This window comes from Antennarius striatus, chromosome 12, assembly GCF_040054535.1.
Source record: "Antennarius striatus isolate MH-2024 chromosome 12, ASM4005453v1, whole genome shotgun sequence".
Lineage (NCBI taxonomy): Eukaryota > Metazoa > Chordata > Actinopteri > Lophiiformes > Antennariidae > Antennarius > Antennarius striatus.
Window position 1 is genome coordinate 18,951,920 of NC_090787.1, and position 25,561 is coordinate 18,977,480.

General features: G+C 42.7%; 1 protein-coding gene across 5 annotated transcripts in view; it reads left to right on the plus strand.

Annotated features, from left to right (window-relative positions):
• LOC137604601 (protein FAM124A) overlaps positions 1–23,914 on the plus strand; it is a 49,115-nt gene extending 25,201 nt beyond the window's left edge. For 4 of the 5 annotated variants that reach the window (XM_068328450.1, XM_068328451.1, XM_068328452.1 and 1 more), the window contains 3 exons: positions 12,009–12,775; positions 19,829–20,806; positions 23,774–23,914. In XM_068328450.1, coding sequence (XP_068184551.1) covers positions 12,009–12,775; positions 19,829–20,632 — 1,571 coding nt within the window. In that variant the 3' untranslated portion in view covers positions 20,633–20,806; positions 23,774–23,914. Of the gene's footprint in view, positions 1–12,005; positions 12,776–19,828; positions 20,807–23,773 lie in introns of all 5 variants that reach the window. The other variant, XM_068328449.1, reaches the window with a different exon arrangement.
• The last annotated feature ends 1,647 nt before the right edge of the window (positions 23,915–25,561 follow it).

A 25,561-nucleotide genomic window follows, 5' to 3' on the forward strand; every position in this document is an offset into this window, starting at 1 on the left:
GGCCTCTCTAATCTAAACCCGAGCGCCGTTATGTTGTTGGACTTCTGTGCTAGTCACGGATTGCTCATAACTAACACCATGTTCGAACACAAGGATGCTCATAAGTGTACCTGGTACCTGAACACCCTGGGTCTGAGGTCAATGATCTATTTTGTGATCGTATCATCTGACTTTTGTTCTGGACACTTGGGTGAAGAGAGGGGCAGAGCTGTCAACTGATCACCACCTAGTGGTGAGTTGGGTCTGTTGGCGGAGGAAACCTTTGGATAGATCTGGTATGCCCAAACGAGTAGTTCGGGTGAACTAGGAACACACCGTATCGTTCTAGTGTTATCAGTGATGTGTGTTCTACAGCTCATGTGAAACAAAGTCATCATCTGAATGGAACTGTGGAACAATGGACCAGCTTTTTACTGTCGCAGGGATCCTGGGTCTTTGGAGTATGCCAATCCAGTTTATATGTGTTTTGTAGACTTGGAGAAGGCGTACGATCGGGTCCCCAAGGATATACTGTGGGAGGTACTGCGGGAGTATGGGGTGATGGGGGCCTCTCCTCAGGGCCATCCAATCCCTGTACGCCCAAAGTGAGAGCTGTGTTCAGGTTCTCGGTAGTAAGTTGGACTTGTTCGAAGTGTCTGTTGGCGTTCGCCAGGACTGCTCTTTGTCACCAATTCTCTTCGTGATTTTCATGGACAGGATATCAAGGCGAGTATGGTTTCCAGTTTGTGGGCTGAGGATTGCATCGCTGCTTTTTGCAGATGATGTGGTCCTGTTTGCATCATTGGCCTGTGACCTGCAGAACTCACTGGTCCAGTTTGCAGCTAAGTGTTAAGCGTCGGGGATAAAGATCAGCACCTCCAAATCTGAGGCCATGATCCTTAGCAGGAAGGTGGTGGACTGCCTTCTCCCAGTGGGGATTGATGTCCTTCCACAAGTGAAGGAGTTTAAGTATCTTGGGGTCCTGTTCACAAGTGAGGGAACGATGAAGCGTGAGATTGGATGGAGAATTGGGGCAGCAGGAGCGGTATTGCAGTTGCTTTACTGTACTGTTGTCACAAAGAGGGAGCTAAGTAGAGAGGCAAAGCTTTCTATCTACTGTTCAATATTTGTTCCTACCCTCACCTATAGTCATGAGCGATGGGTCATGACCAAAAGAATGAGATCACGGATACTTCTTCTTCTTCTTCTTCTTAGGTTTGATTCACATCTTTGATTTGGCAAAAGTTTTACGCCGGATGCTCTTCCTGACACAACCCTCTGTATTTATCCGGGGTTGGGACCGGCACAATAAGACACTGGCTTGTGTCCCCTTGTGGCTACATTAATGAGATCACGGATACAAGTGGGGGAAATGGGCTTTCTCAGGCGGATAGCTGGTGTCTCCCTTAGAGATGGGGTGAGAAACACTGCTATTCGCGAGGGTCTCAGAGTAGAGCTGCTGCTCCTTCGCGTGGAAAGGAGTCAGCTGAGGTGGTTTGGGCATCTGGTGCGGATGCCCCCGGGATGCCTCCCTAGGGAAGTGGAAGGAGGCCTCGGGGCAGACCCAGGACCAGGTGGAGGGATTATATCTCAACACTGGCCGGGGAACACCTTGGGATCCCCCAGTTAGAGCTGGTGGATGTGGACAGGGAAAGGGAAGTTTGGGGCTCCCTGTTGAAGATGCTGGCCCCGCGACCCCAATACGGATAAGCGGTTGAAGATGGATGGATGGTACATCTGCACTAGTTAGGGTCGGCAACTTGCAGCACTCAGGGGCATTCGACTCAGCTTCCATGAAAAAGAAAACAGATGAATCCACTCTAAAATGATGAAAACCTGTATATGTTGTGTTTTATCTTTATGCTTTGTGTGTTGCTTGTGACATCCATGATGTGCTACAGAGAAAATTATGTTAGTTTAGGTAATGAACACATTTTTAACTCTTAGAATGATAAATAAAACAACACACTGAGCACAAGGTAAAGAGCTGAACTTATCTACGTAGCAGACAAAGTATTGTGAGTCGTCGTCCTTATATCTTATATCGCCTTTGGCTTTTGGAGCTTGTAGATGGAGATATAGATACAGGTAGTCGTCGACTTACGACCAATGCAACTTACGACCGACCGACTTTACGACCACAATGTCCGGGCAACGCGGGCATTCCCTCCAGCCACAGTACTCACGCTCTGAGGCTCCCGCGCTCTCTTCAGTCACCACGCAGCACACACGCTGTTCAGTCACACTGTGAGATCAATAGCCCAGCCCACTACTTCACTACTACCCACTACTTACAGCCCACTTCGCGCTGTAAGAAGAACTGATCGCGCTGGAAGAAGAAAGAGTGGAAGAAGAAGAAAGAAGAGAAGCAGAGAAAGAAGAGGAGGAAACAGAAAAAATGTTCACCACCAAAGGCTTGTCAGAAGGCTTTTCCCTGTTAATAAACTCCGTGCACACTTTGAAGAAATGGACATAGAACATAGAAACATTTGCAAGGATTGAACGGATGGCAAACGACGCTTTCCGTCCATATCGTGAAATTTATGAGGAGAAAAAGAAACGAACAATTCAGACAAAGCTCACAATGATTATGAAAAGATCGTCTCCCGCTCCCACCAACCCACACGCTGCCCCAGCTGACGATCCGGACGACCCCCAGCCAAGAACCAGCGCTGCTGGATTGAATTTTTACTTAAGAGTCGATTTACGACCAAGTCGAATTACGACCAATCTGTCGGGCCCAATCGCGGTCGTAAGTCGACGACTACCTGTAGACAGATGTACAGTAATTCAATGATCCCAAACTGGGAAATTCACATGTTGCAACAGCATTTAGACAAACAAACTTGGAGAATAAGCATAAAAGAAAATGAAGATAGGTGGGAAAAGGTCCATGTTAGATCAATAATAATACCCTGGTATAACAAATATAAAGTTATTAATGTGGAACTCCGAATACACAGGACTTAATTATAAATCATATCTACATATCAGACTGTGGTGGGACTTTGATGTGTTAGAGCTGTTGTCCAGGATGATGGCTTGTTGCAGGAATTACTTCCTGTATCGGTCCTGTTAGGGTTTTAGTCTGAACAAAACCCTCTTTGGTTCTTTAAGCTCGGTTGAGAGGTGTATCTTCAATGATGAGACAAATTGAAGTCCAAACAAAGTTTACAAAGTTGGTGAAGACACAGTGCTGGGCTCTTCAGCAGACGTAGCAACAAACTTCTGGAGAAGAGCCTTGAATGTTCATTGAACGTGATCTTTATAGTGTTTGGGTTAGGCTCTCCTTGAGCGATGAGCTCACCATCAGAATGTTCATTGACCATGATCTTTATGGTGTCTGCGATAGGTTCGCCTTGAAGGATGAGCTCACGATCAGAATGTTCATTGACCACGATCGTTATGATGTCTACGTTTAGTTCTCCTTTTGGGATGAGCTCACCAGCAGCCTGACTCAGCCTCGAGTTTATCAGTTATCTATGTTGTGCATGCTCTGTACTGTTGTTCAGAAAATTATGTAGTAGACAAGGACTAAGCATTGCGCTATGTTTGCGTAACCGGATACATTTTGTGGTTATTTCCACAAAATAGATCCCCAACAAAATGCATTCCCAACAGTCCCTTGGACAGTGGAGCTGTAGCAGTCAGTTGGAGAAGGAGCTCCACTGTCTTTCCAGTGCGTGGAGGAGAGGGTGATCAGGGTTATCCATGATGAATAACAATTTTTTTTATTTTATATACTGATGTGGTCCCCGAAGGGAAATTAAGAGCAAACTCTAGTTAGTAAATACGCAAGCATACATGTTTGTTCAGAGTCCTCCACCACAGCCTACACAGTGTCCTGTCCTGATCAGCTTGTTGAGTCCATTGGTGTTGATGATTCTGATACTGCTTCCCATGTAGACCACGGCGAAGAAGCAAACACTGGTTCCTGTATCACTGCCCAGACGACAGACTATGGCCTGCCTGTCAGGGCAGATTGAAGTCTTCACCTGAATTTAAAAAATAAATTGAAAAAGAGCAATATTTCACTGAACAATGAAAAATAAGTTTGAAAAAATCTGCATAAATATTTGTTACGTGGTTAATGGGACGTCTGCTTCTACCGACTTTTGGCCAGCATATTTTGAGTGATGAAAAATAATAGTAAAATACAATTTTATTTCAGTGTTTCAAGGTCACACTTTTCCAATTTACAACTTCAATAATAAAATGAACATGAACAAAATACGCTTCAGTTGGATATTAATTTTTTATATTCCCAAGCCACATGGAGCTGTTGCATCGGGATGTGCTCTAGTGCAAATTTTTGCACACAGGATTTAATCACGTGTTTCACATGAGATTATTCCACTTCTGTGTTACCAGTGAGTGAAAACCCACTGGACTGTGGACTTCCACTTTGTAGCTTTAGCTTGGCACTGCCACTGTCGGCATCCTGGTTTTTGATATTTTTGAATGAGATAGTGGTGCTGAGAGGATCCATATCCATCCTGATTGGATCTGTCATGCATGATAAGTACTTGTCAAAGGTTAGGTGGCGACACCCTGCAGCATATTCTTCCTTAATGATAACAATTTACAAAATGAGCTTTGTGCTACAAGAAATTTAAAATAGCTTTGAAAGCTCATGGAGAAAACACTGACTAAATGAATGAATCCAATGAGAGGCAGGGTTGTTTTCTCATGAGCTCACATGAGAAAACAATCTTTTGAAACCCACCGGGTTACCCCCTATAGCTAATTCTTGTTATTGCTATTTTTCTGATTCAATTACCCAAAAAGAGCGTTTTACGTGTGCAGCAAGGTCCTCGTTCAGGAAGTAGACACAGACAAGGTTCTGAATTTGAGTCAGAGTGAGACTTTAGGCTTTGACATTCTGAAATCAAAGTAAATATATAACAGAACATACAGAAATATCGTCAAGGCATTTAATTTTTGTTGGCAAAATCAAAGTGAGTGTTGGAACCTGCTTTTTCTTTTCTTTTCATCAGACGACTGAAAGGGGCCCACGTCTTAAATTTCCACTTTGAGATGTTTTGACTTACACTGAGGTCCAGGCTAGTGAAAGCTCAGCTACATGACTTCTACCACACGAACACGCTGCGAGGCCTGAGTTGAGCTGGTTCTAATCACTCTCATATGTGTCGGGGCCGCTGGCAGACTGCAGCTTTACTTCACGTCATCATAGCAGTGGCCATGTGTTGTGTGTTAACACTTAAACACAGAGCAAACGTGAAGGTCTGCAAGCATTAGAGAACACAGGCCTGACTGGTTGGACACATGTATGAGTGTGTATGCAGGCAGCACAGTCACATCAGGTCCAGTGGATTAAGAGCTCAGACACAAACACACAAACCTCTTCATTCCTCAACAGGTCCAGGTAGAACCTTCACTCTGTCAGTCTTTTAATGATCACAGTCAACGTGATGGAGGTTAATGATCATAAAACCCTTTCAGTCAATCACCTGCAAGCTCCTGTGTAGAAATGACATGACTTCTGGTTCTGATGAAGAACAGTGGCCACAGTGAGAACATTGCTGGAATCAGATTAGTGAAAATGGCAAAATTCTTCTGAACTTTTGTTGGCATTATATCAAAAAATATAACACCAATATAATACTAGAAATTATGACATCGCTATGTATGCCTGTGTAGAATGTACTTGTACTTGTACTTGTACTCTATTCAACCGCAATGTATTCAGCTTAGATATTGCTTTGCTAAATGTGGCCTATGCAGTCAATATTAACTAGGGAGATAACTTAACCCAGAGTCAGAGGAGTAACCCTGACCTGTTTTAAGAACTGAGGTAACTAAACCTTTGCGTTTGTTACCATAGAATCTCTGGAGCTAACCTGGTTGGGAGCAGGTTTTATTCCACAAAGCCAGGGTTTCCTCTGACTCCGCCCCCTTTCACAGCCACTCACACCGTTTCATTTTCTGGTTTTTGTCAGTTTTATTGTAGTTTGGTTTAATAAAAACCTCTGTATTTTAGAGATATTTTAGATACAAACATGGCATGTCTGTTTGAGGATCCCATCGGTGAAGGTTCAGCATTAACTCATAAAGAATCTAATCCAATCCAATCCACTTTCTCTATAGCACAATTTAAGTAAACACAAGGTTTCCGAAGTGCATCACTCAATAAATAAACACAAGAGATGCACCATTAAAACAATGAACATAACGTGATTAAATAAAATATCAAAAATCCACTAAAATAATTTAAGAACAGAAAAAAAAATCAAAATAATTAAAATAATGTGTGATAATATACAAAATCAACACTTTAGATGTTGTCAAACATCAGCGAAAAGAGGTGCGTTATAAGAACAGTTTTTAAATGAGACAGCCTGCCTATTAAATATTTAATTAAATAGTTTTGTATCGCGTTCAGATGTCGCGTCATATCCAGACAGTTATCTTTAAGATTGGTACCGGTTCAGGTTCCAATCCATCATACACATCCATGATCTAATCCATCCTCACACTTGCAGCATAACAAATCAAATATGTCCTCATATTCCAGCAGGTACTGTGTGTAGCGCTGCATTTAGTTTTCTTTTTCTTTGCAAACAGTTTTCTGTACAATGTAGGAGATGTTCAGTGCACCTCTCCTTGAAACGGCTTTTAGCCTACTTTGTCAATTTCCCTGGAGATAAACCCACGACAATCATCAAGAAGTTCCACAGGATTGCAGGTGAATGATGTAGAAATCTGATGAATTAATTATATTCTCTTAATAATAATAATAATAATAATAATAATAATAAATACTTTAATTATCCCTCTTGGGGAAATTCTTTTTACACTCACACTCACACATGTATATATATGTGTTAATTACACACGTGGGTTAGAGGTTACAGGCCCCTGAACACAGCACACACTAGGGGCCTGTAGGCATGCAATTAGTAAGAGAAGACATACAGTGATACACCGGAGGTGGAGTGATGGGTCGCGCACGAGGGTCGCGCCCCAATTAGCATCTTGTAGGGGGGACGGCGCCTTGCTCAAGGGCGCCTCGGCAGTGGCTGGGAGGTGAGCCGACACCTCCCACGATCAGCTCACACTCTGGGGGATGTTCTGGCGGGAGCAGGATTCGAACCCCCGATGGCTGGGCGATCCTGTCTTCAAGACGATGGCTCTACCGCTGAGCCACTGCCGCCCCAATGACATTGTGCTGCAACCTCAGACTTGGATTAATAATTTTAATATATTTTAGGATTTCCCAATGTCATTGGCTGCATAGATGTACCCACATTCCCATCAAGTCTCCCTCACATAATTAAGCTGATGGTGTGAACAGGAAGTCCAGTCACAGCATAAATGTGCAGAACATGTAGAGTGACTATGTTTCAACATGTTAAAGATAAACTAACATCTATCCAGATCATAAGTGATGCTGCAGACTACATTTGTGATGTGAAGGCAAAGTGGTCTGGGTGGGTTCATGACTCAGATATATGGTGAATCTTACCTGAGCAACTGTAGCGTTGTCAGTAACCTAAAGATTTGCACAATAATTCACTTGTCTCCATCATTTAATGCACGTGGCAAACTCAAGGCCCGGGGGCCAAATGCGGCCCACCATTTCATTTTATGTGGCCCGAGAGTGCATGAAAGGTTAAAATAAATAGGTCAAAAGTGAGTGTGCTTTGAGCAAAAACTGCATTTCCCACAAATTAAAAGGATTTATGTTATAACAGAGCAATGCGCAAAACATGTTACATGTTTGTAACTTGAATAAGTAATAAATTTAGTTATTTAACATCAAGGAATAGTTATGTTTATTTTATATTAAGTTACGTCTAGTTACATTTATTAGTTGCATCTGGCCCTTTGAGGACATCCGTTATGCTAATGTGGCCCTCTGAAGAGGAGTTTGACACCCCTGGTTTAATCCACTCTAATGAATCTACTATACGTTACAGGAGAGTTTGATGGTTTTTTTGCTGGGGGACAGGGGTTACCCATGGCAACTGAGGCTGCTGACCCATTACACTGACCAAGGCCCCAACAGAACTTCATCTGGATTGGCGAACAGTCACACATCACTGCACTTATTAACCTCCCAGGAATCATTATTAGTACGTCAGACAATAGCACAGGAAAACCTCAGTAGTAGTACCTCTGATAATGATATAGTAGAACCTCAGATAATAATACAGTAAAACCTCACATAATACCTCAGAACCTCAGATAATAATACAATAGCCTTAATTATACAGTAGAAAGTGTATTGTCCTCCAAAATTATTTTTTTAAAAACATCTTTTTGTTAACCAACAGACATGCAGACTTTATCTGCGTATAATTAATTGTATATTAGTTACTTAAACAATTATAAAGAATGACAAGTGACGCAAAAGTCATGAGAACACAAGAGCTGCGTCTGTACTCCACCAACGAGAATGAAATCTGGTCTAAACTGATGTTGTATACATCCATGAACAAGTGGTAAAGAACAAGATCCAGTCTCAGCTGTTGTTGTATCCATCTGCCAACACGTGGCAAAGAACGAGATCTGGCCTAAGCTGATGTTGTATACACATCCCCCAACACGTTGGAAAGAACAAGATCCTGTCTCAGCTGTTGTTGTATCCATCCAGCTACTAGTGGTGGTGTCCTGAAGCATGACTCGTATCTCGGGTTTCACTCGTATATCGAACAAAAATATGGACAGAGCGACGGGTCATATCTCGAACAACTTGTATGTCGAGCAGCTGGTACATCGAAGATTTACTGCAGACAGTTTTGTTGGCAGTGTACTTATCAACGTTGGCATTAGCATTCTTGAACACAGAGATAATTTTTTTGATGTTCAAGAACTTCTTTGAAACTCTGAACTTCCAACCCAATCATCATTCAGTCCTACCTATGTTTTTCGGTCTGGTATTGGATCCAATACAAGCACACAGGCTGACTGGAAAGTGATAAGACCAAACTAAATAAGTGCATAGCTCTGAGTCTGTGGCGATCTTCATCCAAACTTAATTCAGTCTCTGTTTCAGAGTCACTGAACTGTAAATGGATGCGGTCAAGTGGAAAACAAAGACAACATGAAAGCTGAAGAGGTGAAGCAGAGAAACTTGGCACCAGAAAAGTAGAACACCTTTACTGGAGATGAAACTATAGCACGCATGTGGGCAGAAAATAAGTCTTAGGATGAAAGCAATGGATAGATGAAGAAAGAATGCTGATATGTCCTTATTTCTGCTTTGTTCCATTGGTTTTCTTCAATTTCATTAGGATGGAATTGATGGATATTGGTCCTAATTCCTGTTGTTGCTTGGAAAAAGAACACTGTGACAAGATTCTGTGTGTGTGTGTGTGTGTGTGTGTGTGTGTGTGTGTGTGTGCGTGCGTGCGTGCGTGCGTGCGTGTGTGTGTGTGAGAGCCCAGTGTGTTGTCCAGTAAATACTCTTAAAGATCCCATTGGTATCCTCGTACCGGTTACATGTCAGAGAGATGGGCATTTATTCTAATGGGATTAAGCAGTCATTAATGAGAGTGGTGCCCAGTGTGTGTGTGTGTGTGTCCAAACATCCAGCTTAAACCAGCAGTAGATCTGTGTCTATCCTGCTCTAGTAATCTCTCGAGACAAACTAATCCACATGAGGACATTCGTTCTTGTTTCTGATGCCTTTATAATCACATGCGAAGCTAGAATAAATTCAGTGAATTGAACAATTCAAGTCAGATTACAGGACTTTCCGAATTTAAGTCAGATAGTATCCGCTCAGGGCTGCTGGGCTGGGTGCTCACCTTTACCCAAGCCTACCTTTAATGAAGATCTGGGAACAGGACTACCAATCCCCAAAGCAGACCAAAGGAGTTACACTGGTCAGTTCAGTCGGTCAGTCCTCATCAGCTGCACCCAAGTCCTGTTGGAGCAATGTAGACAGAAAGCCAGGATTTCAGTCCTCCACTGTGGATCTTCATCAGTTCAGATTGCATCCATCTGAGGGGAGCACACAAGAGATGATTGACCGCCACATCAGTAGCAGGGAAAGTACATGGAACAAATTGCATTAGAGCTGATCACAGCTTTAGTATTAAACGTATAGACGTGCAAACCCTTGGTCCTCCCTCTGGCATTAAGGACAATCATACAAACTGAACGGGTAAAGCTGTAGGCTAAAAACTCTAGATCCACATTGACAAATCCATCCATGCTGGTTGACATCAAGTGTTTTGCTGATGGAAATTAAGAACATACTGTCGTTAGTAATTCTTCAATCAAACGTATGCATGCATGTTAGTGTGTACAGGCCCCTGTAGCACACACAAGGGGGCCTGTAGACATGCAGCGGGTGGTAGATTGGCGGGCAGCTCCTTCCTGGAGGTGCAGCTTTAAAGGGGGACGGCGCCTTGCTTCAAGGGCACCTCGCCATTGCTCCTGACACCTCCCACTGTCAGCTCACACTCTCAGGTGGCTGGGCGTGAGCGGAAATCTATTTTGTGAAGTCTGACTCTACTTGTCACACACTAAAAGCCAAAATATGCAACTTTGGGAAGAGATGGTGGCATGAAGGGCAGCCAAATAGAGGTGCCCTGGAAGCAGTTTGAAGTTTGATGCCTTGCTCGTGGGGATGTCTGCAGTGCCCAAGAGATGAATTGGCAGCTTTCCAGCTGTCACTTTACACCACATGCTAAGTTTAACCCTGGACATTTAACCGGCCACCCTCTGGTTTATAAGCCAAGTCCCTGTGGACTCAGCCACTGTTGCCCCAATGGCAAGGTCTTCCAAATAATACCATCTTGATATTCACATTTGTCTAATTTTAATCATCTGTAGCATCCAAATAGAAGTTGTAATAGTGGTCCAGCTCTCAACATTTTAAATCATTCCATATTTTTTCTAAATATCTTAAATGTTTCAAGTCCTGATCCCTATCTCTGTAGCCTTCTGGACCCTGACCTGTCTTTGTTATCATATCTAATGGCAACCTATCAGTAAAGCTGTCTTGTAACAGCTTAACATTTAGAAAATGTTACCTTTTTTTGATTGAGTAGAAACTGTCCTTTAGCAAAGGCCAATGGGACTCTGAAACTGAACCTGTCTCTGTTTGGCCTTTTGATTTAATGGAGGGATTGTGGCAACGGCCAAGCAGTGTGCTGTGCCAAGGACAAGAAGACTGTCTTTTCATAAAGCCAGGCCAAAATGGGACAAGACCCCTGAGAAGTCCGATAAAGACCATAGGAAACTTTCTCCAAACAGAAAAAATAAGAAATGGAGATGAGAAGGTAGAAAGTGAATGAACAGTGGATGTATTAGACTATAGTTTGGCACATTTCAATTGGAAAATTACTGTTCCCGTAGTGAGGTGGCAAGTGTTCAGTTCAGGGGTTTAGGTGAAGGCTAAACATGAATGCAATGCTTCCGCTGGGGGCTAAAAAACTCCTTTGGGCTTCAGTATTTACCTAATGGCACTAATTAGCCTTTCCAGTGGGCTGCTGAAAAATGGAGAGATGAGAGGGATGGAGGAGGGAGAAAGGTAAACCTTAAAGTTTTGTGGAAGGTGGAGAAAAATCTGGATGAGTGAAATGGAGGAAGAGGGGAATATGAGATCTGTGGGAGAAAAGTGAAAGAAAGGAAAACCTGAACAAGGATGTCAGGAGATTAAAAGACAGGAACAGCTCTGCTGTAAAGAGGTTTGTGTCCTATAATCAGCTTGATTTGATGTGTATAATCCCACAACAGTTACCTCCAGGTTACATGAAAAAAAGTTGCCTGGCAACACTGAAGAAAAAAAAACAGAAATTTTAAATATATCCTGACTCAAGGTGGGCAGCTATTTGCTTTCACTGGAGATCAGTATCTTTAAGTAATTACTGTAGGTTTCATGCCAAAATATTCCAGAAAGAAATCAAGTAAATTGTAATATGACTATTTTGATTTTGTTAAAGTCATCATGCTGACAATAATCTGTTCTTCTTTTCCCATGCCCTCCTCACCCCATTTTTTCTCCTGCCCTTTCAACCCTTCCTGACCTTGTCTTGATGCTGTTGTGTGAGGAGGTGAATTATCCAATGGGGAGCTCCAGGATCCCTTCTTGGTTTGCGTCCATCTCATTGCCGACCCTGGCAAAGGCCACTTCCTGCAGGATGCGGCTGATGCTGTGCTGGCATGGCTTCACCCAGAGTTGCAGCTCTTCAGAGTCTCAGAACGGGGTTCTGTCACCCAGCAGCCCCAGACAAAGCACCACCCAAACAGAAGCCTCAGTGCAACCTGCCAGCCGGCCATGGCGGTCATTCTCTTCCTCCAAGAGGCATTTGGTGGTAAGGAACACATATTGAAGCTGCATCACGCTTTGCAGAGGCCGCCTTGGCAATATCACCACACTGAAAAGGTCAGCAACGGCCGGCGGATGCTGCCGCTGGCGCCATGCAGTCAAGACTTCTTCACACTGTCTCCTGGCACGCCACTCTGGGCTGTGCGACAGGTTCATTATGGGAAGGAAATAGTGCGATTTACTATTTATTGCCGATCTGAGAATTATGTGGACATGGTGAGACTTTACAGGCTGTTGCTCCAGCGGAGGGTGGCCCAGAAAAAAGAGGACTTCTGCTTTTTTGTGGTTTATTCTAACCCGGATATGGAGATCCAGCTGTCCTTCAAGAGGCTTCCACGTGGTCAAAATCCAGTGGCGCTGGAGTCAGCCATTATGGAGGTGAGAGTACGAGATGTCGGGGCCCTGGTGCCCCTGCTGCCCCATCCCTGCAGCCCAATCAGTGAGGCCCGCTGGCAGACGGAGGACTACGACGGAAACAAGGTCTTGCTACAGGTGAGAGATTTGATTCACGGATGATTTAGTTTTTATTGCATTTCATCTCCAAAGCTCCTCTGCAGCCTAACAGGGTACAACCCAGTGTCAACTGTAGGCCACTCCTAAGCCTGAGTGAATGTAGAGGGTTGTGGTAGGAAGGGAATCTGGCCTAGAAAACTTTTCCAAACAAATATGAGAATTGGGCGGCAGTGGCTCAGCGGTAGAGCCATCGTCTTGAAGACAGGATCGCCCAGCCATCGGGGGTTCAAATCCCGCTCCCGCCAGAACATCCCGGAGTGTGAGCTGATCGTGGGAGGTGTCAGCTCACCTCCCAGCCACTGCCAAGGCGCCCTTGAGCAAGGCGCTGTCCCCCCTACAAGATGCTCATTGGGGCGCGACCCTCGTGCGCGACCCGTCACTCCACCTCTGTTGTATCACTATCCTCTCTTACTAATTGCATGCCTACAGGCCCCTAGTGTGTGCTGTGTTCAGGGGCCTGTAACCTCTAACCCATGTGTGTAATTAAAACATATATATACATGTGTGAGTGTCAGTGTAAAAAGAATTTCCCCAAGAGGGATAAATAAAGTATAGATTATTATTATTATTATTATTATTATTATTAATTATCTAAAAACGAAAAAGGATGACATGCTGTGGCGACCCCTACCAGGACAAAAAGCAAGGATATTTTCTACGCAGCTCCACTAATGGTCAGGCAAATCAAGGGTTAGAATGCAGCTTCTAAAATATAGATGAAAAGTATGGAACCCTCAGTGTGTTAGGGAAAAGAAAGAGAAGCAACGGTGCATGATGTCTCACTACCACCTTGACTAGAGTCACCACTGTGCAGCTCATCGTCAGCAGGCAGCGCATCTTCATGCGTTCTGAAAATACGTATCAGTAAAGGTTAGGTCCAATCGGGCATCACACTGACTGAGCTCAGCTTGAAGCCCAAAAAGCAGGGAAATGCAGCCAGTAGAAAACAAATGGAACAAATATACAATAAAGTGGTTGTGATGGCCAAACTTAAAGCGAGTCATTGCGGTTGTGTTAGCCCAGCAGGCTAGTACAACACACCTGAGTCCTGTTATTCAAGACAGCATGAACAACACAAATAACTTCTGATGTTTTCAGGTCTGACCTGTGTCAGAACAGACCTGAACAGAATGTGTTCATGTAAATTTAGCATGTGTTCATATAGCAGACACACGTGTGATTGTTGTTGATGTGACATCAGTACAAAACGTCAGGTGAGAGACAAGACTTAACCTTCCTGATTTGTGTCACTGTCAAACATAATGATTAATACTGAGTATTATTATTGTTGTTGTTATTTATGTTGTTGTTTTTGAGTATTACAGCTCACATTTAACTAACTGGAACAATAAATATTTGCTATGCTTGAAAAGTGACTCATATCAAAATAGCTAAATGTTATTTTTCTGCTGAGCGGCTTCGAGTCACAGCTGAGCCAGTTTTTGACCTGTTATCATGATGGAAGATTAGTTTGTTCATTCTGTTTGGGCGTCTGAGGTCGGACTACCGGCTGAGGGTCGGGGACCAACCAACACTATCCAACAGAACTCTCAGCATCCTGATCCTGTCATGTTGTGGGAGTGGACCAATGTGTGCAACACACACACTCAGACACACACACTTTTCATATCCAAGCTGTAACAGCAGACTCACTGCCTCTTTACTTCCTGTGCGTGTGTGTGTGTGGGGGGTACCCCTGGTGCATGAAGGTGGCAGAAGAAAAGAGACAAAATGAAGAAGAGTGTAAGAAAAGGATACCAAGTAGGCCTGTATGGGGGGAGGGGGGCTGAGGCAGAGGGCAGGCGCGGATGATGATGGTGATAATGATGATGATGATGATGATGATGATGATGATGATGTAGCAGGAGTAAGAAGAACTTGGACTCATTCTGTACTCTGTCACATATATTCAGTTTCAGTGAGTGGATGATAGCATGTTAGCTTAGCAAACACTGTATACTAGGTTCCCTCTGTGAATGTGCCCCTGAGCAGTTAGCTGAGAGCCCAGTACATCCACACGTGTGTATATTCATCTGTTCTACTTCTTGTACTGCAGCCAGCTGTCGTTCCACCAGCTGGGCCACAGCTCAGACCTTTGATGGAGGAGATGCTGGTGTTCTCAGGAGACCAGCCCATCTCATTTTCAGTGCTCTGAAATTCTGGCCTTTCCTGGCTAAACTTTTCAGTTAAAGTTTCATTGCATTCATGATTACAAGTACACCTTTTTTAAGATTCATGAAGGATATATAGTGACTGTAAAATATCAGAAGCAGTCAGTCAGAGGATTCTAAATCTACAGGTTGTATACACTGGATAAATCCAACTGTACATCAGCTTATGTTGTTTCGAGTACAGTGCATCCTTGCACATTCGCCCATCAACGCTTGCGACTCCACGTCATCACGTGATACCACACGTGCATTTTATTGGCTGACGGAACCCGGAAGTTCGCTCCGTTCCGTCAGTCCCGGACTTTCGTGAGACACAAAAGTGCTCAGGTCTGTTGTTTCAGCCCACTTAACAGTTAAGACATTTTCAGTTGAAGGTCTACTGTTCCTCATTTGATCACTATACTGTTTTATTTGTTTGTTTTTTCTCCTTCTGTTTTACTTACTGTATTTTTTTTATTTTAATCTTTGTATTACTGTGCAGTTTAAATGATTGATTTACTTCTGTAAATATTATCAGCTAGTATTTTGTAATGAGTATTTTTCTGTTTTGGGGGGTAGGAGTTTAACAAGTTTACACTTCTTCCTATTCCTTTTTGGATAGTGTTCACACCATTCTGGTGTATTTATTATTGTTTGTTATTGTTTGTTTGTTTGTTTTGTTATTCGAAATAAGTAAAAAATCAATAAGAGTGTGGGAAAAAGTAAAACAGATTGAAGGTGGTTTAATATCTGTATGGGGTGGGTTCATAAACGTTTAAATTACCGTAAATAATAAGATAGATTGCAATCGCAATCATGGATTACTCAATCGCATGTGGTTCCTGGAACACATTTACTGCGAAGACCCAGGGCACACTGTAATGTCCTTCTCCATTACACGTCAGTTTTTAAAAAGATGCAAAATTAAAATCCAGTTTACCTCATTTTACGTCTGCCCACCACAAATACTGTAATCATAAAATCACTAGTAAACCATTAAATTACTTCAATTTTTAATTTAATTTAATACACTGTTATAATCCCCGAAGGGTAATTAAGAACTCAAACTCTAGTTTTTGTTAGTCAATCAAATCACACACATGCATATTAGTGTATACAGGCACCTGTAATACACACAACCACATACAAGGGGGCCTGTAGGCATGGAAGGGAGGTAGAGTGGCAGGCAGCTCCTTCTTGGTGCGCCTCAAATGAGCAATTGTAAAGGGGACGGCACCTTGCTCAAGGGTGCCTCGGCAGTGCTCCAGGGGTGAGCTGACACCTCTCACTGTCAGCTCACCTCCAGGTTTTTTTTTTGGGCGGGAGCAGAAATCGAACCGCTGATCTTGAATCATAGGACAACCCACTCTACCGCCCACTCTACCACTGAGCCACTGCTGCCCCATTAATGGATATTTTCAATATATCCTGGAGACTGGAACCATTTAACGACATAAGCTGAGGTTTACGCGTACTAAGATTGCATTCATGATTGTGAGACATGCAGATATTTGTCATGTATAGCGTATGTTCAGCGGGTGTTGGGTGGTGGAGTCATAGCAGACTCCTGTTCTCTCATGTGCTCTGTATCACTGTCTGGAAGCTGCTGTGTAGAACCTTATTGCTGCTGCTGCTATTATCGGTCTGCGTAGCCAGTTGACAGAGGAATTAGACCAGAAATGTGAAGAGGAGGAGGTCCCTTGGTTGTTAAGAGAAGACAAACATAATGAGCAACATATGGAATGGAATGCTAAATGCTCCTGCTAAATGTAGAAGCAGAAGTTTGCTGCTCTTTACTTTCCAAACTGGAGATTTTGTAGGTATTGATCAGACTGCAGAGATGCTGTGAGGACTTTTTGAACAATAGTCTTACTGTGAGCGTTAGGTGAATTGAGGTGTGATACCCATGATGGCTCCTCTGGAGGTCAATGAATTCTCCAGCTACTTCCCTGGCTGGAATGAGAACCAGGAGCGCTGGGAGACTCTTTGGAACCCCAGCATTACCTTGTACCCCTTTCTCTGCTTCTGTCGGCCGTGTGAGGGAGTCTTGATTGCCTGAAAGAACCTACAGGGTGAGATGAGTAGTCCAGAACACATATTTAACAACATCCACGGAATGTAAATCCAAGTGGGAGAATTAGTACGCTGCCTTTACAAAAACAACAGAGCAGGTGTGGATGATGATGATAATAATGATGATGATGATGATGATGATGATGACACGTGGACCAAATTGTTGGTACCCCTCTGTTAATGAAAAAATCCACAATGGTTATTGAAAACACTTGAAACGTACAAAAGTAACAGTAAATAAAAATTTATTGAAAATTAAACAATCAGAATCAGTCATCACTTTTTAATTTTCATTCAACATAATAAAAAATAAAAAAAACTACTAAAACAGGCCTGGACAAAAATGATGGTACCTCTGTAAAAGATTGGGAAAAAAATTGACCGGAGGGAGATGAATAACTCAGGTGTGTCCTGTAATTGGCATCACAGGTGTGTTGAATCTCATAAGTAGTCATTCTGTCTACTTAAAGGATGACAAATAGTCACTGTGTTGTTTGGTGACATGGTGTGTACCGCACTGATCATGGACAGCAGAAAGCAAAGGAGAGAGTTTATCTCAGGAGCTTGGAAAGAAAATTAAAGACCCGCATGGTAAAGGTAAAGGCTATAAGACGATCTCTAAGCAGCTTTCTGGGAGAATGTGCTTTGGACAGACGAGACAAAACTAGAGCTTTTTGGTAAGGCACATCAACTCTATGTTCACAGACAGTAAAATCAAGCATATGAAAGAAAGAACACTGTCGCTACTGTGAAACATGGAGGAGGTTTGGTTATGCTCTGGGGCTGCCTTGCTGTATCTGGCAGTGTCTTGAATCTGTGCAAGGTACAATGAAATCTCAAGACTATCAAGGCATTCTGGAGAGAAATGTTCTGCCTCAGAAAGCTTGGTCGCAGATCATGGGTCTTCTAACCACACAGCCAAAAAAGAAAAAGAAAAGCATTGGACTATTCTGAAATGGCCTTGTATGAGCCCAGATTTAAATTCTATTGAACATCTGTGGAAAGAGCTGAAACAGGTCATCTGGGGAAGACACCCTTCAAACCTGAGACAACTGGAGGAGTATGCTCACGAGGAGTGGGGCAAAATACCTGTTGAGAGGTGCAGAGGTCTCATTGACAGCTGCAGAAATCATGTTGAAAATCAATTGCAGTGATTGCCTCAAAAGGTTGTGCAACAAAATATTAAGTTATGAAAACCATCATTTATGTCCATGCCTGTTTTGTTAGTTTGTTATGTAAAGAAATATGTCGAACAGCAATTCCAAAGTGATGTTTTATTTCGATTGTTTAATTTTCAATAATTTTTATTTATTGTTGCTTTGGTATGTTTCGAATGATTTTGGTGGCCATTGTGGGTTTTTCGTTCATTAACAGAGGGTTACCAACTATTTTGTCCACGTGTGTGTGTTTAGAGGACTGACATAAACTTCCATGTTTCGGGAAAGTATTGTGTGATATTCCAGAAAGTTCTACTATCAATAACGCTACATGCGTGCTACAGGAAGATGGTGGTGTACCTGAGACGAGACAGAACTTTGGGAGGTGGAGACACACTCTTTCATTTCTCTGTAGTCTTTATAAATTGTGGTGGTAACCCTGACCCTAAAGCAAACATTTTGAAAAGGTGGAACAGCAAAGTCCAGGTGTAAACATGATCAATCAATCAATCAAGTTTTATTTGTAAAGCGCTTAATAATAGCAGCAGACATTTCAAAGCACTTTAAATGACAGAAAAACCCAACAGAACCATCCAGAGCAAGCATAAATGACAGCGGCGGGGAAAAATCCCTCATTGAGGAAGAAACTCTGGATGGGACCCAGACTCTTTTGGCCAGCCATCCGCTTTGACCGGTTGGGTGGAAAAGAAATACAATGTAGATAAGGACAGGGTAAGGGAAAGAGACAGAGAGAGTGGCAAATAAGTCAGTGTCAGTCAGTGTCTTTATGGCTAAGGTTAGGCAATTTGATGCAGGTGGGGACAGGAAAGTCAGGCTGCGTTCACCGACTGCTGGGTTGTTGTCTTCAATACATGTTCCCCATCATGTAGTTGGTAAATTCAAAGCACAATTAAAGCTGCATGGATTACTGAACCATGGCACAGAGAAAGAAAGGCAGCAGGACCCCAGCCGATGGTTAGAGGAGGGGTGATACTGGTGGGATGGAAAAAGCAGGTCCACAGCGGATGGGCAGATGTGTGGTGAACCTGAGAAAAACCTGTAAGTACATACAGCACAGAGACTCCAGGGAAGAAGTGCAGATAGTGGGGTGTGATTAAAGACTTGGAGAGGGAGAGGAGGAGTAACAGAGAGGGTCAGAGAGAAGGAGGAGGAAAGACGAGCTCAATGTGTCTTGATGTGGAGTCTCCAGCAGAGTAGAACTATAAGAAAAAGAACTAAGCAGCCTAAGCCACCTTAATTATGGTCTCTGGTACTGGTACTGGTCCTGGTCAGAACACGGGCAGCAACATTCTGGATTAGTTGTAGTGTCTTCAGTGACTTTTAGGGGCAGCCTGAACAAAGTGAGTTGCAGTAGTCTAGGGACAGTACGAGAACCATGCCCTCTGGAACCACGCCAGAGGTTCCAGAGGGCATGAAAATGCGCCAAGTGGAGCGTCACGGCTGGTGGACATGCAGGACTAAAGTGAGTGTTAGTGTGTCTGGTTCCATCCGTGCATTCAAGTTGGAATGTCTGCTGCAGTAGAGCACACACACACACACACACACACACACACACACACACACACACACACACACACACACACGGTATTTAAGGATGCATTCTCATTAGTTCTCTTTTCCTTCCTGCTTAGATCCAAGGTTCATACCTCCATAACCAACAAAATTGCTGCCACGCTTCCACAATTGCTGAGTCATCCTCGGCTCCACCCACCTTCACTCGAAGTGCTGCATCCCACAGGAACCGTCAGCACCACCATCGGAAAAGGTCCCTCCGACACCAGACACCTGGCAGTTCCCACCTTCTGGTCTGTGGAGAGCCAGATGAGAATGAGCCGTGGGCTGACGAGTATCATCCAAACAGCTGGAGAGGCAAGTGGAGAGGCCCATGGTCCGGGTCTCTCTACTCGCTACCTGACCTAGGCTCAGCCAGATCCCACTCCACCTCCTCCTCTCCTGGCCCTTCTCCCAGCCCCCATCGTGGAAGTCGCTCTCTCCACAGGAGCTTTTCCCTCGTTCCGCCCTTCCGACTCAATGTGGATACTCTGATTGGAGCAGAGGAGACGAATGTGGACACAGGGGACAAAGTGAATCCAGGCAGCAGTGTAGACCTGACAGTGGTCTCTGCATACATCCTTCCACAAAGTTCTTGGCAATCATCAGCAATGCCAGCAGACATGGGACCGTCCCCCTCTCCTGACATCCAAGAGAAGGCCTACAAGTCAGCCACACTACGCTGGACTGCCGACAGCTTCTCCATCAACACTCCCTCTACCCTCGTGGGGTCACACATGCAAAACACTGGTGTGAATACAAGTGGTGCTCCATGTCTCAGTGATGTCTCCATGGACCGCTGTGACAGCTGCAAAGTCAGTAGTGTACCAGCTGAAGAAATGGACAGGACACAAGAAGAAGGAGACCAAGAATTCTACATTTGATCCCTTGTTGTAAACTGAGAGTACACAGTGAGCAGAGACTTCAGGCTGACAATACAGTTTGTCTTCCACCGTAGTGTTAGATAGTAGAACTTCAATGACAAGGACAATGTCAACTGGAGAACTTGTTTTGGATGTTTTAGTAGAACCTCGAGATACGAGTTCCGTGACTCAGCTGTAAGTCAAACAACATTTTCCGATTTAAAATAATTTTAATCTGTTCCAGCCTTGTAAAAAAAGCTCCAAACCCCATAAATTATGAAAAAAACATTTCTATCAACCAATAGACATTCAGACATTACCTGTTCATAATTAATTATATTTGTTACGTAAACAATGATGAACAATGAAAAGAAATGCAAAAGTCACAAGTACACATGAACTACGTCTTTACTCCACCAACGAGAATGAAATCTGGTCTCAGCAGATGTGTCCATCCACCAACACATGGGAAAGAACGAGATCCCGTCTCAACTGATGTTGTATCCATCCACCAACAAGGAAAAAATTAGATCCGGTCTCAGGTTATGTTGTATCAATCCACCAACACTTGGAAAAGAACGAGAACCAGTCATTATACCATTATAAACATTAGCAAATTAAATTACACCTTGAAAGAACCAATCACATCACTGTGTAACTACAACACTACCCTATAAATATGTTTCTTCATCACATGTGCTAACCACTCCTACTTGGAATAACTGTATGGTTACCTCCATCAATAAGATGTCATTTGTGGTGTTTGTTGGTGTCAGTGTCTGCTGACAGGAAGACTCACTCCATGGGAGTCTTACCTCAGTCTGAAAAGTCGAAGCAGATTTTAAAACATAAGGTGCATCTCAAAAATTATGAATATTATGGAAAAGTTCATTTTTCCCTTCATTTAATTCAAAAGCATTAATGAAATTTTGATTCATTACACATACATTGAAATATTTCAAGCCCCCCTTTTTTCTAGTTTCAATAATTCTAACAATTCAGGAAAATCCACTATTTAGTGAACGTAATACATGCATTACACAGACTTGACGAGATATAATTTGTAATCTTGAACTGTAAGTTATAAATATCAAAATAAAAAAGGCTTGAAACATTTTCATGGGGCGGCAGTGGCTCAGCGGTAGAGCGGACGTCTTGGAACCAGACAGCGCCCAGCCATCGGCGGTTCGATTCCCGCTCCAGCCAGACATCTTTGGAGTGTGAGCTGACAGTGGGAGGTGTCAGTTCACCTCCCAGCCACTGCCGAGGCGCCCTTGAGCAAGGCGCCGTCCCCCCCACAAGCTGCTCATTGGGGCACACCCCCGAAGTTGCGACCCGTCCCTCCACCTCCCTGTACTCGTTGTCATTAAATGCATGCCTACAGGCCCCTAGTGTGTGTTGTGTTCAGGGGCCTGTATACAATGTTTGTGTGTGTATGCTGACTAACACATATATATATATATATATGCATGTACAAAACTGGAGAAGAAAACATAATTTCCCCATTGTGTGGACAATTAAAGGTGGATTATTATTATTATTATTTACATACTTTTCATTTTAGTTTTCTGAAATAATTTGTATCATGGAATATTGTAATTTTACCTGTAGTTTAATAGATATGACAGTTATAAAATGATATTAAGTCAAGATAAAATGAAAATTCACAAGAGAAATACAAAAATATATCAATAAAATACAGACATTTAGAAAACACAAAAGGGCTCCACAATAATACTTTTCAAAATAACCAAATCCATGCACTTAAAATCGAAAGATGAATTTGAGTTTTAAGATTGTCACTAAACCTTGACTTTGGCATCAAGAATGTTTAACCTGAATCCAAAGAGGAGTGTGGGCTAATTTCTAGGATAATTTCACCAAATTCCTTGGTGCCCTACCACCAAGGATTTTGGCAACCACATTGGTGACTTCAGGTTGGGTGATGGACGAGTCCACTTCTCAGGTCTCAGCCTCTGTTTCCTCTGTGTAAAACATGGCAGCGGGATTGAGGATATCCTCAAAATATTCTTTCAACCGTACAACAATATCCTCAGCTGAGGACAGCAGCTCTCCTTCTCTACCATAAACGATGTTGGTCTATTGCTACAACACATCATCAGTAGGGTAAAACTAATCTGTCTCACAACGGTCGAAATCCAGCTCACGTTCTCTATTAGTGAACAATCCAATGCTTGGTGACTACTGCTTCACAATGATAGGAAGAGCCGACATCAAAGGATCACAAGGCGACGTTGCTATGAAAGAGAAGCGCTCCGCAGCGCTTTATGGCAGTTGAAGTACAGATTTTAATTTATTTAGATGAAGACTGAGGACATTTCCAGAAGAAAGAGCAACAGCATTGCAGCTGCAAAAAAGGAGATGGTGTGGGAATTTAAGTTCAAACGTAGTCCGTGACAATCACAGTAAAATTACTGAGGAAAAGAGCTGGAATGGTAGTTTATAAATTATTTTATTTAGGTGCAATCCCGCGAGCAAGAGCACATGGCAGCAGCTTAGAATGAAGGATAAACGTATTTTTCACACAGGTCAGACTTCTGCATGATCTCATTAGGGGTCCTCCTCACTGTCATTATGTTTAACATTGTACAGTAAATATAGTGGACGTTCGACTGTTCAGTTGTTTTATTGCCAAGATAATGCTCTTTTCACATACTGTACATAAACTAGCTCTCATCTATATCAAGTTTTGTTAAATAAACCTATGTAAATGATATGTAAATAAAACTTAATGATACGCAAATAAAACAGTAAATCGGCATATGCAAGTTACAAAAACAGTTGAGAAGAATATTCATAACATTGCATATACCTATATTATATAAAAATTGAAATTAAGACCTGACGTCTAGCTTTTTTGCATGGTTTCCTTGATAATAGCCTGCTTTAGTTCTTACATCAATAGCTGTGGTAATGTGCTGCTTATAACAGCTGTTACGCATTCCAAGTTTTATTTTCTATCTGTTTTAGTCACATGATACACACAGGAGTTATTAATTGATAAAAAGAAATTAACAAGAAATTGAAGAACAGTTTGTCAAATATCTTAGGTTACTGATAGTTCTCTTCCCATTGCTTAACATTCTGGTGAACATTTACCCTCAACTGAAGTATTAACACATTATCATCCTTTTTTAACAGAGCTGGCTGGACAATAGCAGAAGAGAACGTCACATCCACTGCACAGTGAGATACAGTAGACACTCAGTAACACCAGCGGTTCATTCTGTGGAATTCATATGCAACTGTATGCTTTAATGTCCTCATGTATTCACAGCTATCTGTTAAAGAAGTTTATAGAATTCACTGTCTAAAAGAAATACAGAAAACAGATGAAGAAATTGTTTATTTGCACCACCATATTAGAAGGGTAGATCTGGACATTGAAATACTGGAGCACAAGTTACTAGTGGGTGATGGTCACAGGTGAATTATGTGAACTATTGGAACATTAACTGTTGGAATGATACAAACTAACTTTGTAAGAAATAAATATGACCAAAGAAAATGTGTATTGTATGTTTATATTGCCTGCTGTGGTATGGTGATGGTGACATAGACTCTGAACTGATTGTGCCAGATGGTGTCTCTCACTGCTCTGCCGTCCTGGATAGCAGGAAGGTGGAAAGGGTCATCATCGGCATCTTCAGTTTGTGGAGTAGGGTATTGTTCTCCCCTGATAGTGGTAATACTGTGAGGTGCACAAGTATATGACAAGCTCTCTCCTGAGGTGATATTGGCACTGGAAATGGACTTTCAGCAAGCCATTGGTCATCTTCACCTGGGCTCTCTTCCTGCAGTGAACCCAGATGAAGTTCTGTTGAGGGCCTAGATCAGTGTAAGGGGTCAGCAGCCTCGGTTGCCTTGGGTAACCTCTGTCCCCCAGCAAAAAACCATCAAACTCCTCTGTAATGTATAGTGGATTCATTGGAGTGGATTAAAGGGTGGAGACAAGTGAATTATTGTGCAAACCTTTAGGGTACTGACCACGTTACTGTCTTTTGCTCAGGTAAGACAATACATCCATGAGTCAGAAACCAACCAACACTTTGCCTCCACATCAGAAATGTAGTTACGCAGCATCACACATGATCTGGACAAATGTTAGTTTACCTGTGATGCAGTCTTTCACATGTTGAAACAGAAGTCAGTCTACAATTACCTACATGTCTGGTATACATTCATACTGTCAGGCTGAGGCCTCCAGAGAACTTCTCTCCACCCCCAGTTTGAGTTCACTGAAGCTGAGGCACACTGCACTAATTGGTCCAGCCCGCTAATGGCCATGATTAGAGCGCACAAACATCTGATGACTAACAATCCCAGTGTGTCCTTCATGGGAACAATGCTCAGAATTTTTTGCTGACTGCCATGTCCCTAATTAAGAGGGACATCTGAGAGAACACAGGTCCACAGTCAGCTGACCATCACTGTATTGAATCGTCAGTGGAATGGCCTGTTCGTGGACATTCTGAGAATGAGCTGAAGACCATGTGTGTTATCTATGTGCTTTAACTCAAAAACAATCACCATCACTGCTCTGGTATCCAGTCTATCTCTACATCTTCACACCTTGTTTAAAACATGCACATTGTCAGAGGATCCAAAAAAAATCTAACGCAGACTAGATAATTGCTAAACCCAACAAGTTTATATTATAAATTCACAAATCAATCAATATTGATCACTGAACATCAGCTGTGTAATGAAGAACAGGTCTGGTGAGTCCAGCTGTGAATTCCTGCTCACAGCTCTTCTTGGCAATATAACTCAGTGTTCCTCATTGTGTTGCAGGTACTGGATAAATACAATTCATTTAAGGAATTCCAATCATTTATTGATTGCTCATGTTTATTATAATTTTAGGGCTGTTGCTGTCAGCATTACTCTAACCTAATCTATTTGGTGTGGTGGCATTGAAATATACAT